This window comes from Halyomorpha halys, unplaced genomic scaffold (genome assembly GCF_000696795.3).
Source record: "Halyomorpha halys isolate HHAL.00 unplaced genomic scaffold, Hhal_1.1 Scaffold1020.1, whole genome shotgun sequence".
Lineage (NCBI taxonomy): Eukaryota > Metazoa > Arthropoda > Insecta > Hemiptera > Pentatomidae > Halyomorpha > Halyomorpha halys.
Window position 1 is genome coordinate 2022 of NW_027106408.1, and position 11591 is coordinate 13612.

The 11591-nt window shown below is 32.7% G+C and overlaps 1 protein-coding gene across 1 annotated transcript; it reads left to right on the top strand.

Moving 5' to 3' along the window:
* Positions 1-677: 677 nt before the first annotated feature.
* On the top strand, positions 678-10824 carry LOC112211040 (ejaculatory bulb-specific protein 3; the record flags this gene model as incomplete). The annotated part of the gene is given in 2 exon segments (XM_024361992.2): positions 678-1006; positions 10047-10824. Coding segments are annotated over 2 exon segments (372 nt in total). The 3' UTR covers positions 10235-10824.
* Positions 10825-11591: the final 767 nt, after the last annotated feature.

An 11591-nucleotide genomic window follows, 5' to 3' on the forward strand; every position in this document is an offset into this window, starting at 1 on the left:
ATACAGAGTTATAAATGATTTCATGATCAATGGTCACCGGAACAAAATAAAATTCTCCAAATAAATGAAGGTGAAAAATTTATAATTTTTAATTTCTTTGAAAAATGGTATTTGAGAGTTTAGGAAACGCTGAAAACGAATGTGATGTGCTTTGTTCTTAAAATCAAAATTGTTAACCTATTTTACTGACATCTTTATTATGTTTTTAAAATTTTTAGTGAATAAAAAATCATTGAATAGAATCAGTATTTTTTCTCTTATTCTTTGGGAAGAGACAAATTGATTGGCATATGATAACCATGAAAAAATGTATACCTTTTTAGCTATGTGCCAAAAATGTTTAATTTAGTTAGTAACTTATTTTTTTTACTAAAAAATATCGAGCCAGCCCACAATCTTCCTGAATAAATCTTGATCACTTAGCAAAAGGCTTCAACACAATCGGATAAATGGTATGGCAGTACTTGAAGTACGATCAAACTAATATTGATGTTTATAATTAGATTACAAAAACTAAAAGCCACTTTCAGTAAAGTAGAACAATAAAATTGTTTATAGCAAAAATAAAGTTAGATTCGTTTTTAGCTAATTTAAATACGATTTTTTTATATAAATCAAAAAATATTTTTCCTGACTTACTTTGCTAAGTCATTCAGTCCAAATTGTTAATTAGTTTAAAAAATGTTGTCGACATAATGAGCTGGATGACTGAAAAAGAAATCTTCAGACCCCCACGATCGGACGGCGACGAAGGATGCCGATTTGAACCGACTGTGTCTCTCCAGCGTCACTTCAAAGTAGTCAGTACCAAACCTTCTTGACATGAGTTCCTCCATCCAACTCTTCATTATCTTCAGTTTGGCCTCAATGGTCTTCGCACAGTACCAGACCCGCTTCGAAACTGTCGATGTCGACTCTATATTAAACAACCGGAGGCTGATGGACGCGTACACTAAATGTTACTTGGACAAGGGACCTTGCGCGCCGCCGGCCAGGGAAGCGAAGAGTACGTATTGAATAAATAAATTCTGAATTCATGAAAATTTATTTGTAAATACTCATGTTTAAACTTTATTACATTTCTTTTCAGGATTTTATACTTTTTATCCACTTCTTTATTCTTTATATCATCCGAACTACGTTTCGGGTAGTTCTGCCTATAATCAAGTTTTTATTGATTTGTGGGCATATTAGATTTTACATTTTTCCAAAAATATTTTTAAATTGTACTTGTAAGTCCGTCTGAATATCAGCATTTCATGAAATTTGGATATACACATGGACATAGGCAGAAGAGCTCGTAACGTTGTTCGGATGATATAAAGATTAAACAAGTGGAGAAAGGGCATAAAATAATGTCCTGAAAAGAAATTTACTAAAGTTATAACAAATAAAACCCTTTCGAAGTTAAGTTGTAGGATTATAACTAATTATTTATATTTAAAGTTCTTGTTTCTCTGTTTTTAGTATAGTAATGATAAGTATTAATAATTGAAAAATATAAAATTCAAATAAATTTTTGTTTAGATATTTCATTTTTCTTCATTAAAAATCTTTTTCAATTATTAGTAGGAATAGTTTTACCAGAAATCAAGAAACAATGCAATGTAAATAAAAAGCTGTAACAAAACCTGGTCCTATCTGAGATTGATCTGGAATATACTGGGCAATAAATGCATTGAACAAGAGAGACTGTTGCTAAAAGAATCGTAATTTTAGTTAAATAGCTGTAGTGGAAGCACCTATTTAATTCGGACCATTGGTTCTTGAACGACTCAATATTAGTCCAAGAGGTAAAGAAAAGTAGTGAAAACTGTAAGTAGTTAAGAGTCAAAATTAATGACTCTACCTAGCAATAGAGAAAAGAATAATACAAAAATAATTTGTAATTTTCTATCAGAAAATGGTCTAGTTTTTACCGAGGCTATACAAGAGACATTTATTTGATTCCAGAAAAACATAAAATTTTCGCTTATTTTTCATTCGCAATTTCATATCTTTAAAACTACATACATCATTAAAAAACCTCATAGCATATTGTTTAAAGTAGAGTAAATTCTCTAAAATGTGAACCTTAATAGACATTTGTACGTCTATAGGTCCAGAAAAATAGTATTTCATAAACATTTTGTGAATTTATTTTAAAACATCTCATGGAAACTACTACTCCTACGAAGATAAACGTCATAAACTACTTTACCCAAATAGCTTTAATTTGAATGCTAATAGATATCTGTAGGTATAATGGTTCCTGACATAGAGTTTTGTCCGAATAACTAGAAATCAACATTTTGTGAATTTATTTTGTCGATCATCTATACGTCAAATGATTCCTATTATGATTGGAGAAGTTTGTCGGGGGGTGCGGTCACCAAAGAACAACATTAATAAACAAAATCATATTTATTTATTTTATGCCGTCGTTTCAACCTGAGTTTCAGGTCTTCATCAGGGGTTATGGCGTAGAAGGTAGGCCTGCCACTCGATTCCTATTATATAGATTTCTCAAAATAAACTCACTGAAATAACAACCGATTTTTCAGTACCTTTTTTTATCATTTCATCCTTTCAAACAAATTATATTTCGGAATCTATTGAATGTAAATAGCTCTTTCTAGGACTCATATTTTAGAGAATTGAATTTACTTTTTTTTTTTTTTAATTTGCTCTGTTTTTCTAGAATTTAAAGAATTACTAAATTAAAGATTCGTTAAGATTCTTTCCTATATTATGACGATACTCACGCACTAATAATTCTTGAGCCTAGTGGTTCTATTTTGAGCCTATTGAAATTTATGAGAATTTTTGAAATCAAATGTTTCTAATAACTTAGGCCTAAAGTGTTGAGAGTTCATAATCGATATTGCTCGTCAATCCTGAAGCAATATTCCATGTAAAGTATGTCTTTTCACAACTATTAAATGAAAATTACCATTCTTCCTTGTTTGATGTATTTAAAATGATGAAGATATCACTGGATTTTAGGCAACATTTTCAAATTATTGTGTTTTCTCTCACACATAATTTTTTTAATGAAGTTTGAGGACTTTTTCTCAATACTTTTCATTTTATCGACCACAGGAGCTTGAGGGCACTTAGGAAACCCGGGGCAGACCAAGTGGATGAAGAAGGATTCCTACCAAAAGAAGCGATTTTTTTTTTTGACAGCAGGATGTTTGCTGGTAGTAAAAATTAACTAATACCGGTTTAAGGCAAAAAAGCGTTAAAAACGTCACCACCTCAACGAAAGGCGAAAGTGGAGATTTGCCACTCAGCCGAGAAGGGGTTGAACAATTTTAACTCCATCAGAAATAAGCAAACCCCTCGAAAAGGAAATTAAAGATTGATGTCAGTCTAAGTGGAATGAAAGTCCAACGAATGAACCAAAAAGGAGGTCAAGCCCTGGAGTACCTGTAGAGAAGAGGTCATCTTGCCTAGGCTAGGGCTACGTCGGGCGAGACTCAATATTCCTACCTTATTACAAACGAACACCTTCGTAAAGTCAGTATCGTAAAAAAAAAATTGGCATTATAGTGAGGAGTTAATAGTTGATCGTAGATCTATATGCGAAGATGTTCGGGGAGGGGGTGGGGGTCGGCAAATAAACTATTTATTTGTGCCAACGTTACACGATCTGAATTTCAGGTCTACATCAGGGCCAAAAAAAAAAAAAGAGAGAATAAAAAAAATAATAAAAAACAAATCTAGAAATTTACATAACTATGATAATGAATAATAACTATTGACATATAATCTTCTAGCCCATTGTACCATATATTTCATTTTTCTTTCATACATTTCATTATTTTGATTCAAATCGTTTTTTATTATTTTACACATAATATATCTATAATATTGCATTTCATCTTCTATTGTTATCAATCTACAACTATATACTTCTAATGTTATTAATCTACTATTTTCTATTTAATGAATTATATAAATTTCCAAATTTTTTTATTATTTTCTTTTATTTTTATGTTTCTTTGAGTGATGGTTGTTATTCCTTTTTCCGATCTCTCTAAAACAGAAAAGAAAAATGACTTAATAAGTGTATTACTGTGAATGAAAAGGAAGTAATTCGTGGTGGGTATTACCTTTTACTACCTTTGGTAGCAATTTTTTTTTTAAGCCCTGATGACCCGAAATTCATATCGTAGCGACGGCACAAATAAATAGGTTTTTTATTTATTTAATTAAAAGATAAATAGCCTTACGTAAGGCTAAATGGAATGGCGAAGTGGTGGGCTCAACGCCATTTTCGAGGAGTCTGATGTAGATATATTTTAGTCCAAATAATTTTTTTTTTTAACTTAGTGTTGCAACTTTTTTAGAGAGAAGGTGATGAACAAGTTTTGAAGGTGAAGTGTTTAAATATTGAATAGAACAGTAACTTAAGATTATTTTGTGATATTTTAATTAAATATTTTTTTTTTTTAATGTTTAAGGATCATTCTATAAGAAGTCAATCACATCATAGTCGTTAGGTTTTCTAATCGATTTCATAATAACATATGAAGACGCGGCTTAAATTTCACTTTTAATAAAATTGAAATGAAATATTCTTAAAATTACATTATATTACAGCTTTAACACGAAGAGAAAATTTCCTTTCTAAGCTACTTTACTTTCTCCCGAAGAAAGCTGACAACACGAAAAAGAGATTATTGGTGACTCATTGAACAGACACGAAATCGGTGTCAGTCTGTAGGTGGCAATAGAAAGTAAGCGAGAAGCACTTTTCACCTTTCACTTTTTCTGTCATTTACATCAATCGTGCTTTGAATTAGTGGTTTATAATTTTAAAAAAATCCCATAATGGAAATTTATTTTATAAATAAAAAGAAATTTTTCAGAATCGTAATACTACTAACCATATAGTGGTTAGAGTATAAAAAAAAATGACCGTTTTTCTACCAAATATTTGTATTATTATTTCTTTGATATACAATACAATTAATACTGAAAGTATAGTCCATTGTTATCTACCGTCATTAGCCATCAGCTAGCCAATCGCTCGATCCCACGCTGATACCATTCTGTGGGATCGCTGTCAAAGATCTCTTGGACCGCAATTTCAACTTCCACAAAATTATCAATTTTTTCCTTTGAAGGAAACTGCCATGGATCGAAACAAGTAGTAATCCGATTAGGCAAGAGTTCGAACCTACAATGTTCTTTAAACTTTTCTTTGGTTTTACGAGAAGAGTGAGGACAAGCATTATCTTGTTGGAATAAAACTCTTTTTCGGTTGATGAAAGCATGATAACGCTCTGACAACTTCGCGTACAATCTTTCCAGTCGTTCGCAGTAGAGTTCAGAATTCATGGAGCATCCATTAGGAACAAATCCGAAATGAATAACACCTTCAAAATTTCAAAAAACGCAAAGCAAGGTTTTTTTTTTTCAAATTGTACCTTGCAGCAACCGGAAAAGCAGTTAGACCGCGATCTAGCCATTTCTCACGGGTATTCGGAATTCGCCAGTAGACCCACTTTTCATCACAAGTGACAATCTTACGGTAAAATCTCATACCACAAGGTTTTTTCAATAAATTTTCACAAATTTCTAACTTCAGCAGTTTGCTGAGGAGTAAGTTGGTGAAGGACCAGTCCTACTTGCTCTTCTTCACCTTTCCCATGGAGAGTAGATGGCGACTAACAGTATCTTTCGACACATCACACTCTTTCGATAAACCATACAATATTATTACTTTTATTCCAAGTTAAGTCCTAATTCGCTCTAAATTAAACCATGATAAATATTTATTTAATAGTAAGAATCTAAACATGTAATGTAATTTTGTGACGCATCCGGACATTAAAGTGGTCAATATTTTTTCTCCTAATTGGTGTCTTTCGTCATTTTTCAGGAGCATCATCATCTTATGAGTAGGGATGATTTATTTGTTTTGTAATGTAAGTCAGTCTCTCTAGTATGGAGAAATAAAAATCATTTTAAAATATAGGTAATTAGTAGTTATTTGTCATTTTTATTATATTAATAAAAGATTATTTATTGCCTTAATAAAAATATGGTACTTCAGATTGTTACGGATCGGGAGCTTTAACAGCAATGTCATTTTACAATCATTTTTTTTCTAGTTCAATTCTTTCTTAATTCAATACATTTAAGGCTTTATATATTTACGGGTATCAGTTTATTTTTCTTCAGTTTTGAAAACCAGATTAGTAATTTAATCGAAAATATCTAAAACCTTTAGCCTGCTTTGTCAAAATCATCTCGTGGTTTATGATGAAAAAAGTTGTAGACATGTGGTGTTTCACGAAAGAGTGGATCTGTCTTATTGCCATTATGTTAATTGTTTTCAATTTACTGCTGGCATAATATTATATATGAGTTTTGGTGAAGTTCTGAAAAATTGTCCATTTATTGTTTTAGGGTGCTGATTACGAATTCAACTTTGTAATCTTTGTTTTTCCAGAAGTATAAAAAAAAAAAAAAAAATGCAAAATTAATAAATATTCATTGTTTTTTCTCACTCTAAAACCATGTACTTTTTTAATATCATTTAAGAAGGGGAAATTACAAGCAATTTCAATTCTATTTATTTTTTGTTCAACTGCTGAGCACCATTCAAAACAAAATGGGCCCTCATATTGGCAAAATATTTTAAGATGTTGGTTTTGTGCAAATATATTGAAAGTGCAAAGAGAAATATAGCTGGAAAAAAAGAGGCATTTAATATATTGTGGGGTGTTCAATTTTATAACATTTTTTTACACCCGACAAACTTTTGTAGAAGTGTGTGAGGAAGGTGGCAGATTATTGCACAATTATTCTTCAATCTGCCAAAACCTTCCGGAGTTTGCACCACGAAGAGTGAACCTTTTGTCAAAAAAAGTTAAGGAAGGGAAAAATCACTCCTGCTATAATACAGGAAGTAGGTTACAATGACCTAGGTTCGGTCGGTTCTTCAACCAATTCCTGACCCATACTCTTTTTTCTTCTTCTATTAACTCTACATCAACGCTGCACACAACGCAACAATGATACTTGCAACTTCTGGGTCAGTCCTGGGTGAAGCGACATTAGCTGATGAAAAGTTATAGTACAAGAACCGCGGTGAAAAATAAGGGCAGTCATTTCACATCAATTTTTGATTCCTTAAATGAAATCCATGTATAAGTAAAAATTGGATAAGTCTGCCAAGTATAGATAGGGGGAATAAAAAATGACGGCTGTTTCAAAATGTTAAAGAAAATTATATAACAGGCGTGATTTAAAGGTAGGGAGAGTATTGGAGCGACGGATGTTGGAAGTCATGGAGTTCCATTTGGATGAGGCTCGGATAATGAACGATCTATCGAAAGCAGCGGTTCGGTGGGCCCTGGTGTATAAATCTGAAGACCGTGAACGGTTATTGCGGGAACGTATGGAGGATTTGAATTGAAGGAGCTCGGAGATGTATGATGGACGGCGGGATTGGATGACTTGGAAGATGAAGGAAGCCCGGAAATACTTACGACGGTAGGAAGGATAAAGCCACTTCAACTGTGCATAAAAACGAGAAACAGAGGCGTTCCTTGGGATCCCGAAGATGTATCGTACACAGCAATTAATCAAACGTTTTAATTTCGCCTCGAGATCCTCAGAGACGCCGCCATATACTGTACAGCAATATTCAAAGTGGGGAAATATTAGAGAAGTGACCAAGAGCCTACGAGTTTCAAATAGAAATAGGTGGCGGAGGTAATTTAAACGTTTTAAAGTTGAAAAGGTGTTATAAGTTTTTTGCTAGACTATACGAGGGATACAATAAATGTCATTAAAAATTATTATTGAAGTATTTAAGATGCACGCCCATTGAAGCTTAATTTATTCCAGAAAAACCTGAAAGTTTGCCTCACTTTTCATTAAAAGCTCCACATCTTTAAAACTACCCACACTTAATTAAATAAATAATTTTTTTATATATCCCCCTCTCTTTCCATTTCTGGCCTGCGGTGTGCGGGAGCTGCTCGGGAACTGCTCCCAAAGATCACCAATTCTTTTTTTTTTGTTCCTTTTTTTTCTTTATTAAATTTTTTACTTTGGTGCAGCCCAGCACTAGGTTTATCACCTTACTGATGGAGCTGTCTCTACAACCCCTACTACCCACAACACTAATCAACATAATACAAAATCATAAAAAGTATAGTAAATTCTCTAAAATATGAGCCCTAGAAATAGCATGTAAATAGAATGTAAAGATTCAATAGTTCCCGAGATATCCTTTTTCAGAAAGCAATATTTAATAAAAAATGTACTGACGTAGAGATGTCTATTAGCACTCAAATTAAAGCTAATTCAATGTGCTATAAGGTGGATTATGGCGTTTCTCTTCGTAGAAGTATTTTTCATGATATCCACCAAAATAAATTCAGGTTTTTTTTTAACACCATGTTTCAGAATAAAGTACAAACTAATACTATTAGTCTTGTAGATTTTACATAATACAATTACACTGACTTGTACTTTAGTACATTTAAACTCCTTTAATATCACTAATAGTCCTCCCTATTATGAAAAAAATAAATATTAGTGTAATTAACTCGTTTTTTCTATACTTGTATTTAGAACTAATATTATAAGCTTTCATTATGAAACAGAGCCCAAATCGGCCTAGTGGGTCTTAATAGGCTTAATGTATGAGGTAAATTTTTTTTTAACAATTGATTATATGGGAGGGGGGTATAGTCTCATACTAAAGAAACCCCTAACTCTATATAAATAAAAAAAAGATAAAATAAATAATAATTCTTAATAAAAGAAAAGTAACAAAAACAATTACATTTATGGATTTAACAAGTATAGAACTTATAACAGGGTGTCCTGTATTAACAGCCTGGGCTTCAGTCTTCGGGTTGTGGTAGGGTTTCCCAAATTGAAGGTCACAGCTCCTTTAACTGTCGGTAACTGGGAGTGCAATCCTCTATTTGTAATTCCCGATGCAACTGATCGTTTCTAACAAACCAAGGAGCATCCATTACAATTCTTATGACTTTATTTTGAAAAGATTGTAATTTTCCCCTCTTCCTATAGGATGCCGCTCCTCCGACTTCAGCCATACATACAAAATGTTGATTTTTAGTTATTCGGACAAAACTTTTGGTTTATGAAAAATTATATCTCAGGAACCCCTTTGATCTCTTTCCAAAAAACCGACTCTCGACGGATCGGCAACGAGCCTAGTCCAACATCTACATGCTCGCCCATGTCTGAGTTCGCCATGGCTTGGCCAACATGTAGAGGCCCCTTTACAGAAATTCTTCAAACCCCCCAAGCGGTGTTGAAGGCGAAGATTTTTCAAACTCGCCAAGGACTTTTTGCTAGGGCTCATAAGTCTACCCTTCTACACAAACTTTGGAGAAATGAAGGTTGTGTGACGCCTGACTACCAAATTTTAGTTCTCCGGATTCTTGAAAAATAGGTGCTACTTGCTTTAGTTAAGGGGCCTCTACATGTTGGCCAAGCCATGGCGAACTCAGACATACGCGAGCATGTGGATGGGTGGCTCGGCTCGGTGGCCTAGGCTCGTTGCCGATCCGTCGAGAGTCGGTTTTTTGGACACAGATCAAAGGGGTTCGTGAGAGCGCTCGTGTAGCATCTACACCGTTGTTCTTTGTCTAGTTGCAACTGAGAGCTGTTAGGAGGTTAAAGGTGTTTGTTGGTACTTTTTATTATAAGTTTTATATTTCATTTTCTTTTTTTCTAATAACAATAATACAATCCAAGTGCAATGGCTGTAACCACTACTACGCCCGCCATGCTTGCCTCTCTGAATAACACTGACATGTGGATGGTCTGCTGTTTGTTTACCGAGCATTTGTACAAGCCTCCGATTCGTGGCGAGCGGTCAACATGTGGATCCACCTTTATAAATTCCATCACTTCAACAGATACGCGGTTGTGAATGAATAATTAGTAAATAAAAAGCGAGTTAGCAATAGGGTTCATGTTTGTTACTTTCCCATTAACAAAACTTACCTTTTCATCTCTTGTTCATAAGCAGCCAATTGATTAATGAAAAACTTTTGTTACAGAATATTTTGCTGAGATTTTCCGAACTAATTGCGGAAAATGTTCAAGAGAACAGAAGAAGCAAATCAAAACTGCATTTTCTAAGTTGATAACGGTAAGACCTCAAGATTTCCAAAAAATCTTCGCAAAATACAACCCAGGCAATACGCATTGGAACTCATTTATGAGATGGCTCAGATCCAGTGACTAAATATCATTGTCTGAAAATTCAGAATGAATCAATTTGGAAAAGAACTTGAAATGGACTACTACTGAAACTAAACTGTGAATTATTAGATGTTTTCTATCAGATTAAGAGTTAGTTGAAATCAACAATTCATAAATCGAATGTGGGTTTTGATATGTAACAAATAAATCATGTCTGTAGAAAATGAGAACATGAAAAAATAATTAAGGTTTCTAAGGATAGAGCTAGTAGCAAAGTTTATTGGTCTTCCTTATTTATTATTAAAAAACAAACTTTTGGTAGAAGAAAAAAAATCTATGGACATATGTAACAAACTATCTTACCCCAACATTCTTTTACTAAAGAAATGAAAAATAAGTTAATGGCTTTGTAAATACCTACAGATAAACAGTATAATATATTATATTTACACATAACATACAGTTATAAACCCATACAACACTAAAGTAGATTTAACAATGTTGTGAACCAAATATTTTTTACTTATAAGATTATTTATCTTCACATCTATATTAATAAAACTATTTTTTAGGTTAAGTTATTTATTGATTATTGTAAAAGAAATATATTTAATTTATGTTTTGTTTAGTGAAAGATAAGTTTTTTTTCCCCGAATAAACTTCACCTTTTACAGAATATAAAACCCTATAATATTGTATCCCCTTACTCTGAGGTCTAACTAGGGTTTAGTTTTGTCAGAGGCAGAGTTGAAAATTTACTAAATTTTATAAAATCCAAATAAAAAAAAATGACCTTTCTTTAAATCAATGGAATATTTTTCTTGCTTTCAGTTTAGGAGGAGAATCAATTGCAGTGGAAGTTTTGGTACACCCTTATTTTTGATTCAATGAAAACAAAAATGAGGTTCCTTTATCAATATAATGCCAGGAACCACCAAGGAAGACAAACTTAAGTAGGTTCCTTTCAATGGGCTCTAGACAGATATGGGCAAAATTTAGCTACAGTTAAAATTGTCATGGATAGTATATTTATCAATGGTTCATTCATGAATAAGGGTTCTATCCATGGCAATTTTACCAATTAGTTTCAACTATAGCTACTTTTTGCTTATCTCAGGCTCTAGAAACAAAACAATACTATACATAACTTTTTATTAATGCCAGCATTTGTTCTGTATGGATTTCCAGGTAATTGTTATATAACTATCTTTTTTTCTGAATAGGTCAAAATGTGGGCTGCACTACAGTTCATATTCACAAAAAAAAAAAATACTATCTCAATAGGCTTTTAATAAAGTAGGCTGTTTTTTTTTGTTGGAAAAAATGATAACTGTACTTTACAATCTATAGAACCCCCAAGAGAAATTTCTTCACTTGATTTTTTCCCTCCCAAATCTGAT